This window comes from Malania oleifera, chromosome 4, assembly GCF_029873635.1.
Source record: "Malania oleifera isolate guangnan ecotype guangnan chromosome 4, ASM2987363v1, whole genome shotgun sequence".
Taxonomy (NCBI): domain Eukaryota; kingdom Viridiplantae; phylum Streptophyta; class Magnoliopsida; order Santalales; family Ximeniaceae; genus Malania; species Malania oleifera.
Window position 1 is genome coordinate 92,537,130 of NC_080420.1, and position 19,961 is coordinate 92,557,090.

The following is a 19,961-nucleotide window of genomic DNA, read 5'->3' on the forward strand; positions in this document are numbered from 1 at the left end:
AGAGCCTTTACCTCATGTTCAGTCCATTTTATTTTCGAGTTCTGAGTCCTCTAGTTTTGAACCCAAGTCTGGTTCCAATCCTGAGTTCGATGATTCTAAACTTCCCATTGTTGTTCGGAAGGGTGTGAGGTCTTGCACCCAACATCCATTGTCCAATTATGTGTCATATGAAAATCTCTCACATGTTTTTCGTGCTTTTACCTCACAATTGTCTTGTATAGAGATCCTAATGCTGTGCAAGATGCTCTGAAAGTTTCTGAGTGGAAGGAGGCTGTCTTCGAGGAGATGAAAGCTCTTGAGAAAAATGGCACGTGGGAGTTAGTTGATCTACCAAGAGGAAAGACAATTTTAGGGTGCAAATGGGTGTTTACAGTCAAGTATAAATTTGATGGTTCTCTAAAACGTTATAAAGCTCGATTGGTTGCCAAAGGATTCACTCAGACCTATAGCATTGATTACTTGGAAACATTCGCCCCAGTCACAAAGCTAAACTCTGTAAGAGTTCTTTTGTCACTTGCAGCTCATCGTGACTGGCCTCTGCAATAGTTGGACGTAAAAAATGCATTTCTTAATGGAGACCTGGAGGAAGAAGTGTACATGAATGCATTCTAGGATTTAGTGAAAAGTTTGGCACAAAGGTGTGTAGACTAAAGAAGTCTTTATATGGGTTAAAATAGTCACCAAAAGCGCGTGGTTTGAGAAATTCACTCAGTTTGTTAAAAGTCAAGGGTATACTCAAGGGCAAGGTGATCATACAATGTTTATAAGACATTCATAGGATGGGAAGATAGCGATACTGATTGTGTATGTAGACGATATAATTCTCATTGGAGATGGCGTACTTGAGATGAACTGATTGAAAACTTCCCTCTCATCAACATTTGAAATCAAGGACTTAGGATCTTTGAGGTATCTCCTTGGAATGGAGGTTGCTCAGTTGAAGAAAGAGATTGTTGTCTCCCAACGGAAGTACGTCCTTGACCTCCTTAAGGAGACTAGGATGAGCGATTGTAGGTCAGCAGACACTCCAATAGATCCCAATCAGAAACTTGGAGATGACAAGGAAGGTGATCCACTGAATACAACTCGGTATCTACTTATCACATACATGGCTCGATATTGCTTTTTCTATGAGTTTGGTAAGCCAGTTTATGCATTCACCCCACGAGAAACATCTTGAAGTAGTTTATCTGATTCTTAGATACTTGAAAAGTACACTAGGCAAGGGTTTACTCTTCCAGAAGACCACACAACAGAACATAGAAGCATACATTGATGCAGATTAGGCAGGCTCAATTATTGACAGGAGATCCACGTCAGGATAGTGTACTTATGTCTAGGGAAATATGGTCACATGGCGAAGCAAGAAACAGAATGTGGTTGCAAGGAGCAGTGCCGAGGCAGAATATAGGGCTATGGCTAATGGACTTTGTGAAATGCTATGCCTGAAGAGAATTCTTGATGAGCTGTGAATGTCGGTGAACATGTCAATGAAGTTATATTGTGACAACAAAGCTGCCATAAGTATTGCTCAAAATCCAATACAATATGACCGCACGAAGCATGTCGAGATTGACAGACATTTCATAAAAGAGAAGATTGATAGTGGATCTATTTGCATACCTTTTGTTCCTACTACTCAACAAATAGCCGATATCTTCACCAAAGGATTTTTCAGACCTAGTTTTGAGCTTTTTGTAAGCAAGTTGGGCACGATAGATATCTACGCTCCAACTTGAGGGGGGGGGGGTGTTGGATTTCTAGGGAATAAGTTAGGAAATTATATTTTTTAAAAATTTGAAATTACTATTTCAGTTTCTAGTAGTTTCAGTTTCCTATTTTCTAACCTAGAGATCTGCTGATTTGAATTGCTGATTTTGTAGTGATTTGATTTTTTGATTTTATGGCCTTCCTAATTTGGTGGCCTTCCTCTACTATTTATCTTGTAATCGTGTCTCTTGAAATTCAATAAGAATGGTTATTCTTCTTCTAAAAAATCCTTCACTCTTGAATTCTTGGTAGTGTAATTTTGTGTTTTTCCATCACAAGTTGTTGTAAGAACCCTAACAAATTGGTGTTTGAGCAAGGCTTGTGAAGATTAAGGTGTACAAAGATGATTGTGGTAGTGACAACCATGGTCTTAAATTCCCATAAATTTTTTGAAATTTTCATCAAATTTTCCACTTTTTACTACACTCAAAATTGAAATGGCAATTGATTTCTTTTTAATAAAATTTCCATCTTTTATTAAAATTAAAATTTTAGTGAAATTTTTTAAAATTTTAACTATAGAATAAAAGTTCCTTTAAATTCAAAACATGAATAAAAAATTTCTCTCTTAATTTATTTTCTTTTCTTATTGATGTCATTCAGATTATATCAAGCCATAGTTAGCCTATAATTAGCCTATCTATTTATGGCATGATTCTTGTATTATAGCTGTAAATATCTTATGATTAGCTGTATATTTTAGCTTCCCATTTAGATAGACAGGATTGATGTAATTGTTGAGATTCAACCATGTAACTGCCATGTAATTAGCTGCCATGTATCTGCCATGTAATTAGCTCATACATTGCTATATAATGAGAAGAATCCTCACAAAGAAGGCATTCAATACAATTGATATGGTATCAGAGCCTAAAAATTGAATTAGGTTTTCTAGGTCAATTTCTTTCGTGATTGTGAGGGTTGTTGAGTCACCTTAGGCAGTTTTCTTTGGTTTCAAGGATCTATGGGCATTAGAGGTTCATTGTGGTGTGAGTTTTGTGGCTTTCGGTAGTGTTTGGGCATCATTGTGGTGCTGCCAAGACATTCTTGGGAGAATTTTGTGGTCGGTAGTTTTTGGGCATAATTTTGGTGCTGTAAAGACATTCTGGTGTGAGTTTGTGGCTGTTTGAGATACCTAGAAGCTGTCGGCTTGAATCGGGGTGGCTGGTTGTACTCGATAGACTGTGTTGCACACGGCTGAGGAGTTTGTGGCTGTCGGTGATACCTGGAGGCTGTCGGCTTGATCTGGGGTGGTTGGTTGTGCTGGACAGATTGTATTGCACACATGGTTGCTTCTCTTTCTAGGGGTTGTTTGGGCTTTGCTAGTTGGACTGGTTTTAACCTGCTTCTAGTGTATTAAGCAAGAGGGGTTATTTTAAGTCAATATTTTTTGGGCTGTATTGGGCTTTGTGGGTTGGGCTGCTTTGTGATTTGCTGGTTGGTGTTTTTTCGCATTTTCTGTCTTGTCTTTTATCGTTGTGTTATGGGCATCATGACTACCAACTCAAATTCTTGTGGTGCGTGCTTCACAGGTAAAAATTATGGTACTTGGGAATTTCAATTCCGCGTATTTGTTATGGGGAAGGAGTTATGGGGCCATATTGATGGTAGTGACCCGACTCCAACTGAGCTTCCTAAATTGGCTCAGTGGAAAGTCAGAGATGCTAGAGTAATGTCATGGATCTTAGGATGTGTTGATCCCCAGATTGTCCTATATCTGAGGCTGTACAAGACTGCTACAAGTATGTGGGAATTTTTGAAGAAAGTTTATAATCAGGACAACAAAGCCCGACATTTTCAGTTGGAATATGAGATTGCCAATTACACTTGGGGCGATCTCTCCATTCAAGATTATTTTTTTGGGTTTCAGAACTTATGGGGTGAATTTGCTGGCATGGTTTAGGCTAAAGCGCCAGCTACATCTCTCTCTACTGTTCAGGAAGTTCATGAACAAAGCAAGAGAGACCAGTTTTTGATGAAATTACGGCCTGAATTCGAGGCAACTCGCTTTAATTTGATGAATCGTGATCCTTCTCCTTCATTGGATGTGTGTTTTGGAGAATTAATTCGGGAGGAGCACTGTCTTGCAACACAAGCCATTTTTCAGCAAGATAAAATGACATCTAATGCCGTTGCGTATGCAGCTCATGGGAAAGGCAAGGGTAGGGATATGCGGAAGGTTTAATGCTTCAGTTGCAAGGAGTATGGGCACATTGTTGCTCACTGTTCAAAGAAATCTTGCAATGACTGCAAGAAGCCGGTCCATATTATCAAAGAATGTCCTATTCATCCCCAAAACCGTCAAGTTCATGCCTATTAGGCTGCGGTTGGTCCTTCTTCTTCCGCTGGTTCATCTACAACTAGTGATCAATCTGTCCTTACTCTAGAGATGGTTCAGCAGATGATTATGTCAACCTTTTCTGCCTTAGGGCTCCAAGGTAATGGTACTATTGCATCTCAATCTTGGCTTGTTGATTCTGCTGCATCTAATCATATGATTAGATTGTCCAACACTCTTTGCAATGTTCGCTCTTATCATGGTTCATCCCAGATTCAGATAGCTAATGGGAATCATTTAGCTATTGATGAAGTCGGGGATATTAATTCTTCTTTCAGAGATGTTTATGTATCTCTTGAACTTCTACTAGTCTTATCTCAGTTGGCCAGTTAGTTGATAATAACTGTGATGTTCATTTCTCCCGTGATGGTTGTCTTGTGCAGGATCAGGTGTCGAGGAAGATACTCGCGAAGGGGCCTAAAGTGGACAGACTTTTTCCATTGCACTTTTCCATTCATAGTTTATCTTTAGCTTGTATGACAGCTAATTATCAAAGTGAAATATGGCCCTCCCACCTGTTTTTTCCTCCTCTTCTTCTTCAAATGTATGTAAGTTGAAGCAATCTCTCCATGGACTGAAACAGGCTCCCTGAGCATGGTTTGACAAGTTTCGAACTACCTTGCTTTAGTTTTCCTTTCAGCAAAGCCAATATGACTCTTCTTTGTTCCTTTGCAAGACATCTGTTGGTATTGTTCTTTTTCTGGTTTATGTTGACGATATTGTTAGCACCAGGACCGATTCTGCTTTGATTGATCGTCTCCAACAGCACCTTCACTCTTCTTTTCATATGAAGGATCTTGGTCCTCTTACGTACTTTTTGAGATTGGAAGTTCACACTGCTCCTTCGAGCATCTTCCTAAGTTGACATAAGTATACACAAGATTTAATTACTTTGGCTAGTCTTCAGGATACTTCTTCTGTGGATACTCCTCTAGAAGTTAACACGAAGTATCATTGTGAGGAGGGTGATCTCCTTTCTGATTCTACTGTGTATCGCCAGCTAGTGGGTAGCTTGAACTATTTGACTTTACTTGGCCTGATATTTCCTTTGCTGTCTAGCTGATTAGCCAATTTATGCAGACTCCACGCCATTTACACTTAGCTGCTGTTCGTCGTATCATTCGTTATCTTCGGGGGTCCCCTAGCCGTGGATTGTTCTTTCCTGCTGGCTTTCCTCTTCATCTCGTTGCTTATAGTGATGCTGATTGGGCCTGTTGTCCTGATACTCGCCGTTCTGTCACAAGCTGCTGCCTCTTCCTTGGAGATTCTTTGATTTCTTGGAAGAGTAAAAAGCAGGCCCATTTTTCAAAATCTTCAACTAAATCTGAATACCATGCGATGTCTGCTTCTTGTTCTGAGATTAGTTGGCTTCGTGGGCTTCTTGATGAGCTAGGTTTCTCTCAGCCTGATCCCACTCCTCTCCATGCTGATAACACTAGTGCTATTCAGATTGCTGCTAATCCCGTTTATCATGAGCGCACGAAGCATATTGAGGTGGATTGTCACTCTATTCAAGAAGCACTGGACACTCGTGTCATTTCTCTTCCTCACATTTCCACTAACCTCCAGATTGCTGACATCTTTACAATAGTCATGACTTGTCAGCGCCATCAGTTTCTTGTGGGCAGATTGATGCTTCTTGATTGACCCACATCAATTTGAGGGGGGATGTCAGTCAGATTATATCAAGCCATAATTAGCCTATAATTAGCCTATCTATTTATGGCATGATTCTTGTATTATAGCTGTAAATATCTTGTGATTAGCTGTATATTTTAGCTTCCTATTTAGATAGACAGGATTGATGTAATTGCTGAGATTCAGCCATGTAGCTGTCATGTAATTAGCTCAAACATTGCTATGTAATGAGAAGAACCCTCACAAAGAAGGCATTCAATACAATTGATAATTGAAACTAAAGATTCTTATATAAAAGGATATGAATAGCTTTTAAATTTTGAAAATTATATAAAAAATTAAACTTAAATATTGGCTACAAAATTTTATGTGATCATTTACATAATTGTCTACATTTGTATTATAAATCATATTTAACTGATTTTTTTAACTCAATTAGCTGAATATGTTTGATATCATTATTATATTACAATTATTGTACCTTATGCACCACATACCTATCCTTGATGTATTCTATTATTATGTTTATTAATAGTTTCCAAACACTAATAAAATAGTCCATGGTTTACTACATATTTCTATCATTTTAGTATCAAAATTGAAATTGACATCAACACCAAAATTTAAGTACTTTTGAAGCCTTGAAGTTTTAGTCGAAATCAAGATTTATGAACTTGGCAACAATTGGGAATGCCTACTGCTACTTGATGAGAAGTTTGATGGCAATAATAGAACAACTTCATTATTATGGTAAAGAATGACGATTGACCTTTATTCAACTGGTCTAGGAAAAAGTGTTAAAGGAAATGGAAGGAAAGATAAATAACATGAGCAAAGATAGTTCATAAGAGATGGAAGCAAGGTCTCACGCTACTGTTAATAATGAAGATTGTACTAGAAATATGGGAAACTTTGAACATCTCTATCTTTCTACAAGCTTGATCAACTAATTACATCTGAGATGGACTTTGTGTTTGCTAAGGAGGAAACTGAAATTTTCATGCAACATATGAAAGAGTTTAATGCTTTTGCATGAGGGTAGGCAATCTTAAAATTTTCATTATGTAAGGAACCTTACTTTGTGTTATCTAAGCAAAAGAGAGAGAGAGAGATGAAATCTTTCCCTTTTGATGAATGCGCTCAATTCTTTTCATACTCATTTAGGAAGTGATAAAAGAATTTAAAATTTATATTTGTCTAGGATATTCTTTATAGTCCTTCTTTTCTCATATGATTCATGCCCCTAATGCCAATCTATGCTAAGCTCCTTGAAAACAAAGGCTTTTATATGCATTTTTTATCCTAAAGAAAATCAATATGAGCAAAAACCTAAAAAACGTGTTGTCAACGGATTTTTGGGTCTTTTGCCTTATGAATGGAGATATTTGCTCTCATTCTTATATTGCCTTATTTTCTTGGATAGTTGGATTCTTGAGAATGATTTTTTTTTTTTTGGCATTCTTGGCGAGAATTAGGTTCATCCCTTATTTTAGAGTATTTCTTTGATATTATGCTTTGGGATTTTGGGAGACGAAAGGTGAGGAAAACTTTGTGACGATACACTATTCTTGTTATCATTTAGTGTATTAGGTTCAAGAGGAATGCAGCAGTTTTTAAGGGTGTTACTTTTAATAATTTGATTTTGAGTTGTGTTTCATGCAATATTTTGGTGCTTGGAGAACAATTTGTTTACAAATGTTTAGAAGACTTGCAATGTGATTGTATTGTGTTGCTTCATTAGAATTGTTTTGTATTTATTTTATTCACTTTTTTTTCATCTTGTTACTAAAGGACACCTTGTTCTCCTTGTGTTGCAATTTACCTTCTATCTTTGATACAATTCTTCGTATATAAAAAAATGAATAAGATTAATAAAGGCTTGAGGATCTACTTAGGAAATTTTATGGGACATTTGAGGATAAAAATTAAGCCCATGCTTCTTACCTCACCCCTGGACTCTTATGATAGTATGATATTTGCAGTCCTATACAGGATGGATATGGTTTCTAAGCATGTTCAATAGGCGTTATTGTTGGTCTAGTTAAAAGGCACCCAATAGGAGGGTGAATTAGGTGTTTACAAATTTTTATCAAATTTAAACCACTAATAAGAGTAGTGTAGAAGCTAAATACAGACAATCAACTATACAATATAAGGCAAAAACAATTTATAGTGGTTCAATCAACCTTGACCTACACCACTTCTTAAGCAACTGCATGAGATTTCATTATTGATTAATGCAATTTCTTTTTGCTAAAAAGTACTTTGGACAATCTGTCCTTAACTTGGGTACACAACCCCCTTGGCTAGAAAGTCATTCACCTATGCTAGAAAACATTACAAGACTACATGTCCTACCTCGAGTAGAAATCCACTTAGACCACCTAATGTTCCCTATTGATAGTTATAAAAATATAAATTTTTTTTTTTAAAAAAAGCACAACTATCAAGCATTTTTCTTGTTTATTCAAATAAGAATCCTTACAGGCTCATTGAATTAAGATAAAGATTAAAGCTTTTAACCTATGTGAGAAGATGATAATAGGACTAGATTACAACATAATAAACTTCTCAACAAAATTAAAATAGAACATAGAAGTTTTTAAATCTTTATAGAAATAAGCTCCATATAACACAAGAAAATATCTAAGGAAACTCTCTAGAATATTTCAAATTAGCTCTCAAGCTACCAAATTTCTCTCATAAAATATGTCACCTCGGCTCTATGGTTGATTCTTCTTTTGATCAAATGATTGCTTTCTCTTGGAAGAGCACATGTAATATAGATAAAACACATGCATAATTGTTAAGGCTGCCAGCTACTTGCATTAAAACTTTTGAAATAACTTTAAATTTAAAAATTTTTAGTCATAGAAACTCAAGGATCAGTACTGTCGAAAATTGAAAAGAGATGTATTGATCTAAACATTACATGTGAATATATACAACAATCCTAGCATTCCTAAAAAGTAAATTAATAAATCAAATCCCCTGATTTATGGGACACCCTAATAGAATGGGAAATCCCATGATTTATGGGACATCCTAACAAAATAGGAAACTTAGCCGTATAGGCCTAATTCTAAGGATACAATCTGTTATTAAAAAATATATCCTAAAATAGCTAACTAATTATACAAGGTTTTCCCACACTCCCCCTTGAGCTGGTGAATAGGTATTCTCCATTTCCAGCTTGGAAACAATAGTTTGGAAAACAAAGCTACTCAACCCTTTGGTAATGACATCAGCAAGTTGACCATGTGTAGACACGTAAGGTGTACAAATCAATCCACTCTCCAACTTTTCTTTGATAAAGCGTCTGTCAACTTCCATGTGCTTCGTTCAGTCATGTTGTACTGGGTTATGAGCTATGCTGATTGCAGATTTGTTGTCACAATAAAGTCTCATAGGGTCATCCCACTTAATCTTCAAATCTTCAAGAATGATCTTCAGCCAAAGTAGTTCACACACACTTTGAGCCATTACCCGGAATTCAGCCTCTGCACTCGACCGAGCTACCTCACTTTGTTTTTTACTTCTCCATGTCACAAGATTCCCACCGAGAAAGGTGCAATTTCCTGAGGTTGATTTTCTATCAACAATTGATCTAGCATAATCAGCATCAGTGTATGCCTCAAGTACCAATCATCCATTTCTTCTAAACATGATACCTTTCCCTGGCGTTCCCTTGAGATACTGTAGTACTCTATGGACTGTTTGTAAATGAACTTCCTTCGGGTTTTGCATAGACTGACTAATCACACTCACTGCATATGCTATATCTGGTCATGTGTGAGACAAATAAATGAGTCTTCCTACCTGGCGTTGATACATTTCTCTGTCTACTGCAACATCCTCCTCAGCTTTTCCAAGTTTAAGATTAGAATCCATGGGAGTACTTGCTGGTTTGCATGCTGTCTTGCCAGTTTCCTTGAGAAGATCTGTGACATACTTCTGTTGAGAGATAAAAATTCCTTGCCTAGAGTGAGCAACCTCAATCCCGAGAAAATACTTTAGTCTCCCTAACGCTTTAATCTCAAACTCTTTAGCCAAATATTGACTTAAGACCTGTTTCTCCTTAGCATCATCTCCTGTCACTATTATGTCGTCAACATACACTAGAAAGGACTGTAACTTCCCCTGAAGGAGAGTGTTTAATGAACAATGTGTGATCCCCTTGACATTGTTTGTATCCCATAGCCAACATAACTCTTGCAAATCTCCCAAACCATGCTCGTGGTGATTGCTTAAGGCAATACAATGCCTTTTCAATTTACACACAATGTGAGCAGCCAAATTCTTCCCATATCCCGGTGGAACCTACATATAAAACTCTTCCTCTAGTTCCCCATGTAAGAAAGCATTCTTGACATCAAATTGTTGCAACTCCCAACCATAATTAGCTACTAGTGATAATAATACTCTAATCATGTTCATCTTTACAACAGGAGCAAAGGTCTCTAAATAATCAAACCCATAGGTTTAAGTATAGCCTTTGGCTACCAACCGCGCCTTGTATCTCTCAATTGACCCATCTGCCCTATACTTCACCATATATACCCACTTACAACCCACCGGTTTCTTTCTTGCCGATAACTTCACCAACTCCCAAGTCTTGTTCTTTTCCAACTTCTCCATCTCCACATTCATAGCTTGTCTCCATTTTCCGTTGGACGAAGCCTCAGATAATGTGGTAGGAATGGTGATGGTATTTAGGCTTACAAGAAAGGCTCTGTGAGATGGTGAAAAATTCTTAAACGACAAAAAATGTGCAAGAGGGTACAATGGTTGCTTTGTGCATTTTCGAGTTCCTTTCCTAATGGCAATTGGATGGTCGTGGTCATCATTATCAACATGAGATTCAGTTTCATCTTGCAATGGATGGTTAACAATTGTTACCTTATTCAAACAATCTGAGTTGGACTATTGGACCTGCATTGGTTCAGGAACAACCATCTTCCTTCTTGTGAACACCTTGCCAAATATGGTATTTCTAGGAGCATAATCGATCTTTTCTTTGGGTTCATTTGGTGTTTCAGGCACAGGTTTAGAAGAACTCTCAAGTACATGGTTGGAACAAGATGAACAAGGAGGTACAGATATAGGGTTCGAGGTTTTAGACATAGGAATTGATGGCAAATCAAGCAAAAAATCTTCCTTTATCTTCCCTAGTTGAATTCTCCCCCTGAAGGTAAGGATTAGTGAAGTAAGATTCTTGTTCATTGTACGTAACATCCACCTAGACATAGAATTTCTTTGATGGAGGGTGGTAACACTTATATCCTTTTTGAGTCGAAGAATAGCCCACAAAGACACATTTTAGAGCCCTCGGATCTAATTTCCCCCTATTGTGACTATGAACATGGACAAATGACACACACCCAAAATCCTAGGAACAAGGTTGTTTGTAGTGGTTAGGTCTGGGTAGAATGTGGAAAGTATGTCCATAGGACTCTTGAAACCCAAGACTCTTGAAGGCAAACGATTTATCAGATGAGTGGCTGTCAGAATTGCTTCCCCCCAAAAAACCTTAAACACATTTTTTTGAAACAACAAAGCTGTGTTTTTTTCAAGGAGATGGTCATTTTCCCTCTCTGCTACCCCGTTTTTCTGTGGGGTATTGACACAAGATGACTCATGTACTATTCCTTCTATCTGAAAATATGGGGTAAGAATTTGATTGAAATGGTCCCTGGCATTATCTGACCTAAACCTTTTGATATTGACCCCAAATTGGTTTTTTATCATGGAATAGAAATTTGGGAACACAATACTAACATTAGACTTATGTTTAAGCAGGAAAATCGAGGTAACACGAGTGCAATCATCGATGAAAGAAACAAACCATCTTGCCCCAGAAACATTAGAAACAATAGATGGACCCCAAATATCACTGTGAATAAGATAGAAAGGAATTGAGCTTCTTTTGTAACTAATTGGAAAAGGTACACACTTGTGTTTAGCAAGTTCACATACCTCACACTGAAAGTTTTCAACATCTAAATCCTTAAACAAGGAAGGAAACATAACTTTAATAACCCTAAATGATGGATGTCCAAGTTGGCAATGATGAAGTAAAATTTTTTCTTTATTAGATAAGACAAACTCTGACATAAAGGATAATCTATTCTTGGTCATGTGCAATTGACTTGGTGTTTCAAGATAGTAGAGGCTATTCCTTTCCCTAGCATGTCCAATCATCTTCCCTGAATCCTTGCCTTGAAATATACAATTACTACTGTCAAAAATCACAGTACAACATAAATCTTGAGTGAGTTTATGTATAGAGACCAGATTTGTGGACAATTTAGGAACATGAAGGACATTTTTCAAAGTTACTGATGGTCTTATTTTCACATCCCCAGAACCAGCTGCAGTGGTCAAGGATCCATCTGCTGTGGCTATTTTCCTACTGCTTGGGCATGGAGTATAGGTTGAAAAAATATTGGATAAATGGGTCATATGATCGGTTGCTTCGGAGTCCATGACCCAGGAGTTGGTAAAGGTTTTATCTGAGACATTTAATCCAATAGAAGATGGAAGCTCACCTGAATATGCCAAAGAACAAGTACCTAGAGATCCTTCGGGTTTTCCAAGACTATTGATAAGTGATCTCAGCTTCTCAATCTCTTCTTGGTTGAAACTACTCAGCTCCTGCGATGTCGATTCACCTTGTGGTCTTGCAGCAATGTGGACTTGTCCATTGTTTCGTGATTGTCCTCCTTTTTGGCCCCATTCTCGGCTTGGAGGCTTTCCATGAAGTTTCTAGCATTTTTCACAGGTGTGACGAGACTTCTTGCAGTAAGTGCACCATAATCTGTCATGATTTTGGGTTTTCGGTTGGCCACCTTTTTCTCCTTCAAGTGTTGCTCCTCTCTCCATGTCTATGGCTGATTTATTGTTACCACTAGCCACCATAGCCGAACTATCAGTGATTTGTGGTTCAAGCATCAACCCTCTTCTACTTTCTTCACTTCGGATTATAGCCACTACTTTGTTAAAGCTTGGAACCTCCGACTTCCCAAGAATCTGTATCCTCACTTGATCAAATTCTGGATTAAGTCCAACCCGAAAATCATACACCTTATCTTGTTCAATAAAGGCCTTTAGAACTGCTGCATCATTAGAGCATTTTGTTTTTATCACCCGGTAGTGATCCAATTCCTGCCACAAGGATTTCAGTTGATTTGCATATTCAGTGACTGTTTTATTCCCTTGTTTTGCAGCCATAGTTTTTACCTTGACCTCGTACACTTGTGCCGCATCATTAGCTTTGGACTAGGTTTGCTGAATCGCATCCCAGATGTCCTTTGCAGTAGCCAAAAACATGCATGTGTCACTTATTTTTGGAATCATGGATTTCCACAACCACGCCATGATCAAATAGTCTTCTTCATCCCATGCTTCAAACTTAGGATTCCCTGGTTTAGGACCTATACCCCGTGAGATGGCTAATCTTTCCCTTGCGTTTCAACACTGTGCGAATGAGTTGAGACAACTTAAGGTAGTTCTTTCCATCTAACCTGTAGGAGGCATGAATATTCTGCTATTATCCTGCTTGTTGGTTTCGGATTACCTCTTCTGATTGGGCTGTTGTAGTAGTCTCCATGATTTCTGACATCCTGAAGGCTTGAACAATCAGCTAATCAATGATGATGTCGGCCGGAAGCAGAAATGATGATGACGACTGGGCAAAAGTGAAACCCACAAAAGAGAAAAATTGGCAATCAAGGCAAACAGAAGTTTTTAAGGCTTTGACGAAACAAGCCTTGTTTGGCAGAAACAGAGGTGCATGAGCTCAAAAAATAGAGTAGAACAAAGGTCTGCAAAGACAGGAAGAAACCAGCAATGAAGGCTGGAAATATCAGCGATGAAGGCTGAAAAAAATTGAAACCCTAAGGAGCCTAACCTGGCTCTGATACCATCTCAAAAATTGAAAAGAGTTATGTATTAATATGAACATTACATGTGAATATATACAATAATCCAAGCATTCCTAAAAAGTAAATTAATAAATCAAATCCCATGATTTATGGAACATCCTAACAGAATAGGAAACTTAGCTGTATAGGCCTAATTCTAAGGATATAATCTGTTATTAAAAGAATATCCTAAATAGCTAACTAATTATACACAGTTTTCCCACAGGTACCATATGAGCTTGGACAAGACAAGTTTTGTCCCAAGAAGAACAATTTTCATTTCCAATAAATTTTTAAGCTTAAGGTAAGCATGTAACTAAACTACAACACAATTGTTTTGGTTTACTAATTGATATCCCTATTCTTAGAGTAAGAATCACCTTTCCAAATGAGTAGAATTTGTCAAAATAAATCAACCATGCTTATGTTTAGATTTTTTTAGTTCTCAAAAGTATTTTTGCAAATAATTATAGAAAAATAAGAATCATATTATTCTCTAAATTTTCAAACAATAGATGCAATATCAATATGTTTGAAGAAAGTATGAATGGATCATTAAAGCATATATAGATAAACATTTCTTCTAAAGAGAATCTATAAGTTTAAGTGCAGTGCATCTAGGTTCAACTCTAGAGCGGCTACAAGTTCAAGCCCAAAGCATCTATAGCGTGCCTACTAATATAAGCTCAAACACAAGCACAAGACATTTATATGCATCTATATATATAAGCATAGATTGTCCATAATGTCTATAGGGTGTCTATAGATACAACTTATACAAGCACAAAATTTGAAGGCATAATGCAAACTACAAATACTCAATTAAATGATAGTAAAATTTAGTGTTCTAGAAATTATATAAAAAAAAATGTATTATAATATGTACGCACACAACAATTGTCTATTGCTAATCAAAGGAAAGTCAAAAGCAATAATGAGTATGATTTTGTGTTGCTGGTTATGTGTCTATGAAGATCTTGAGGGAAGGGATCATAGGAGCAATAGGTGTAGATCCAAAGGAGCAGACAAAAGGAATGTTCAATATTATTGTTCCAAAGGTTTTGGCCATATTAAAAAGAAATTCCCATGGCAAATAGATAAGGGCTCAAGTAAATTAAATGAAGAAAGTGTGAGTATTAAGTGTTCATTCTCCAATAAAGATGGTGGAGATATTGTCAAAGTCTTCAATGGTGATGATTGGTCTTTATATTCTACTTGTGTCTCTTATATTTGCTCTTGAAAGGAATACTTTAACTCGAAGACATGAATAAGAAGTTTAATTTAGACATTATAACTTAATCATTGGAGTCATGGGTGGGTGTGAGTAATGAAGATTACTGATTTTGTCTTGGTGCTTATTTTGGTAATGTAGCCAAATGCATGGGAATCTATTATCATTGAGCTAATTAGACTCCATAGATATGGATATTCAACTATAAGGGGCGAGCTAAAGTTCACAAAAGGCTACATGGTCGTTAGGGGGAAGATACACACAAGGTTATGACATCTAGATAGAGTACAAAGACTACTTAAAAGGCCTTGAGGACTTGATAAAGATGGCATGTTAGTTTTCATAATGCAAATGATTGTAGTGAGGTTTGAAAAAAATCCTTTTTGTGAAGGGGTTGATTTCAAGACCTCACATTACCCCCTCTCCTCAAAAAAAGTCAAGTAGCACCACTTACTTGACATACTACACATAGGACATTGCTATTTATGTGATTACTTACTTGACATACTACACATAGGACGTATTTATGTGAATTAAGTAGACCATGCTTATGTTGAGTGGTATATAGCAAGGATACTTTAAAAGCTAATGGGTTAGTTTTACTAGTAATAGGGAGTAGGTGGAGTTGTAAAGGCTTTAAAAGGAAAGAGGACCAAGATGGAGATTTGTTACAATTGGATTATCTACAAGATTGAATGACCAATTAATAAAGGAAAGGCCGATCAATGGAAATTTAGAACGAGAGTGAGATCATTGTTTGTTTAGTTGACTAATCTAGTCTAGATCAAACAATTGACATGGTGTTACGAAGGATGGACAAAAAATTCACCCTAGTCTCTTTCTTTTCTTATCTAAAAAGAAAAATTACAATTATTACTTTAATGAATCAATTGCATATTCCCCTTTAAACAATATCACTAGTGGTAATTTCTCCCGTAAACTTTTATTTCAAACAAATAACCTCCTAAGTTGCACATATTTTGCTCATTGAGCATTTAGTTCACACCTCGAAATTCAACAACCAATTATAAATAAAGGAGAAATGACACAAATAGACCAAAATAAGCTTTATATCTAAATCAATTACCTATCTCCTCTTTCTATTGTCTTTCTTTTTGGGTTAGAAGAAAGGCTACATGTCAAAACATTACACTAAAAAATGGATATCAATTATTAGAGCCCCCGCCCCCCATCCCCCCACTTATGAGTTGTTAGTCTTTTAGAAACATTTGTTTGAATCATCCATATATGTGTGTACATTACACTAAAAAATTGATATCAATTATCGGAGCCCCCCCTATCCCCCTACTTTTGAGTTGGTAGTCTTTCAGAATCATGTGTTTGAATATATATGTTTGTGTGTGTGTGCGTGTGTACATACATATACACACACACATGGATACACACATAAATATATATATATATAAAGATATCATAGATTCAAATCGTTTTGTACATATAATTTTCTCGTAAAATCAACCTCAAAATTAGCAATATATGCATTTAGGAAATGGAAATAGTACTCAATTATCACTTTATCTAATATTTAAAAGCATGTGAATATATGACATATATTTATAAGAAAGTTTTTTAGGCAAGAGGGATAATGTAATAAAGGGTGCTTTAGTTTGTTTTGGATGTTTTCCCTCTATTCATGAATGATGTCTAATTTTAACATGCAAATCAGATGATAGGTAACTATGCACACATGCATGCAACTTAGATGGTTAATTCTCAAAATAAAGGTGTAGGGTGAGGGGGGAGGGGGACGCAAACTATCACTAGCTGTATAGGTTGATCAAGAAAAGAGCAATTGGCACTAGTTTAATAATGTGATGAAATATTTGTAGTGAACAAGGATAAGAGGGAAATCATGTAGGCTAAATTCAGAAATTAGTGAGGGCTAATCTAAGATTTCCTCTTGTGCTTAATACTAAAAAAATCATAAATGATTCTCATTTATACCTAGTATAGTTCAAAAAGTTTGATCATAGGAAAATATCAAATGATTCCTTACAGAGCTATCCAATGGATGGTAAATTAGTGTCTCATCAATGGGGTTTTTGCTCTAGTGATAAATTCTAGATTTAAGTTTTCTTGCAATAAGAGATAAATAAAATAAAATAAAAGAAAAAAAAGGAGATACTTGTCCACAATGTCTGTCAAAAAGTGTGATAATTACTGAGTCCAATAATGATGCATCAATTAGTTTATGAAATGTTAGGTTTTTCATTTCTTTCCTTGTCATGTTTTAATAGGGATTGATATCTTATAGCATCTTATTGAAAGTTTTAAGTCCTTTGAGATTACCTCCTTTTTCTTAACTAGTAACATTATTTTTTCTTGTGTTAAAACTAAATGCTCATTTTTAGTCCCTTCCCCATATTTTACTTAAAAAACCTCACTTAGTGATAAGAAGTACTTTTATGGGTTATTATAATTCATACTCTTCTAACTACAAGATCCTCTTGCTAATTGTAGGATCCTTTTAGAAGTTTTACTGGCCGGGAGAAATACAACAGACCACTATGGGCAACTAATGCACTAGAGAAGCCTTTTGTGGTGAGAATCAAATCTCATGTTAATTTATGTAATTATGCAATTAAAACTTTGCATTTTCTTGTATTTTTCTTTATCTATGTCATATATAATTGCAATGTCCTTATGTTTCTAAATCTAGTCTAAAGTTTTGATATCAATTTTATTTTTTCCAGTATGAAGTCAAATTAAACAAGTCTATGCATGTAAATGACACAAAATTTTAAAAATTTTGGCTAAAATGTAGAAATATTTTAATGACTTGATCATGTTACGCTTGTATAAATAGCCTACAATGTACTCTTTAGGATAATATACTCTTGAACTATCATATTTTTATAACTATTCGAAGTGAGGTAGTATAAAAATATAAAAGCGATCTAAAAAGGGGATATGAGTCTCCATGAAGCTTTGCAAATGCTTTCTATTGTAAAGTCTTCGTTGTGCTTAGTTTGAACTTTGGACTAAACCTCTTACATAGAACTACTTATGAGTGTTTTTGAAAAGTAATCGTAAATTTATTAAGGAAAAACAATGATTATGGAAAGTTTTACAGCATAGAAGGAAGAAAGCAGTTATAAGGAACTACTTAAGATGAGGCAAAGGAAGAACGTCAGAAATCCTAAAGAGTTCTTGCCTGGAAAAGATCTTTATGGATCAAATAGAAGACTCTAGCTATATTTTTTTGCTCATTTCAAACGGTGCAACAATTCCTTCATAGATTCCCTTAGATTTATTGACAACATATTCATAGATCAAATTTATCACAAAAATATGTACCTCTCTAATATGTAAATGTATAATGTCAAATAGGAACACAACATAAAAAAAAAAAAATACATATGTTGGTGTTTACAACCACGCAAGTTCCTATGCAAAAATATGTTCTTATACAAAGGCGACTGTTACTTTCACTTATGCATAAAGAATTGATGGGTGGAGGGGACTCACTCAATCACTGGTTGTGATTGAAACTCAGTGAGAATTGCACACAAATACATTCAATTGATTTCAATAATAAACTGAAAATAAATTACAGAGGAAACTCTCAATACAAATCTCTCACTCACTAGTTATTCACCCGCTCTACACCACACCTTACATTGCACACACACACACACACACACACACATCTATTTATAGCAAAGGATGGACGATAGGTAGGATTAAATTCAAACAAGTAGGCTGGTTGGTGAAAGTAGGTTGCTTACTCTCCATTGCAATTCAACAATAGTGGGTTGAGGTTGGTGGAGCTGCCGCCGTCAAATTTTGCTGCCATCGTCAAGTTTAGTTTTAATCTTCAACATCCCCCCTTAAACTTGACTCTCCTGACTTTGTCATTCCGAGCATTGTCTTCAGTCTTGCAAAAATATCATGTCTGAGTGGTTTCATGAAAATATCAGCAATCTGATCATACGTTTTGCAAGATATCAACTCCACTTCTTTATTCTTGACATGCTCCCTGATAAAATGATATCGAGTATCAATATGTTTGCTTCTTTCATGGTAAACTGGATTCTTCGCAAGTGCAATCGTTGATCGGTTGTCGATGTAGGCTTCTATGGGGTTATTTTGAAGAAATCTCAGATACTTCAGTACATTCCTGATCCATATACCATGACAAACAGTTGAGCTAGCAGCAACATATTCAATTTCACATGATGACAACGTTACAATGGGTTACTTCTTTGATGACCATGTAAACGTTGTATCTCCCATGAAGAATATGAATCCAGTCGTGCTTTTTCTTTCATCAAGATCTCTTCCCCAATCGCTATCTGAATAGTCGATAAGTTTGCAATCACCTCTTGATGAATAGAACATACCATTAGTGATAGTACCCTTGACATAATGGAATATCCTTTTTGTTGCATTCAGATGGGACTAGTCAGGAGTCTCCATGTACCTGCTGACTAGTCCAACTCCATAGAGTATGTCTGGTCTAGTGCACGTCAAATACCTCAAGCTTCCAACTAGACTCTTGAAGTATGTGGGGTCAACATCTCCTTGCTCATTTTTTCTCAATTCCAATCCCGTTTCAACTGGAGTTGTTACAGGATTGCATTTGTCCATCCCAAACTTCTTCAATGCTTCTTTTGCATAGTGGCTCTGGGAAATGAAGATTCTCTTCTCGCTTTGCACGACTTTACCAAGAAAATGAGTCATTTGGTCAATATCCGTCATTTCAAATTCTTTGACCATGCTCCTTTTGAAAGCGGCAAACATTTCTGGATTGTTGCTAGTGAAAATTAGATCATCAACATATAAGCGGGCAATCAGCATGCTTCCGTATGTCTCCATTTTCATGTATAATGCATGCTCGTAGGGACACTTCTCAAATCCATTCTTCTGGAAATAGTTATCAATCCTCATGTTCCACGCACGAGGTGTCTGCTTCAAGCCATAGAGTGCTTTCTTCAGCTTGTACACTCTATCTTCTTTGCCCTTCTGCACATATCCGGGTGGCTGATCGATATAGATCTCTTCTTAGTTCTTCCAGAAAACCATTCAGAAATGTTGATTT

General features: G+C 36.3%; 1 protein-coding gene across 4 annotated transcripts in view; it reads left to right on the forward strand.

Annotated features, from left to right (window-relative positions):
• LOC131152969 (uncharacterized) overlaps window positions 1-19,961 on the forward strand; it is a 49,765-nt gene that overhangs the window by 12,209 nt on the left and 17,595 nt on the right. For all 4 annotated transcript variants that reach the window (XM_058104956.1, XM_058104957.1, XM_058104953.1 and 1 more), the window contains one exon: window positions 17,381-17,461. In XM_058104956.1, coding sequence (XP_057960939.1) covers window positions 17,381-17,461 — 81 coding nt within the window. The remainder of the gene's footprint in view (window positions 1-17,380; window positions 17,462-19,961) is intronic.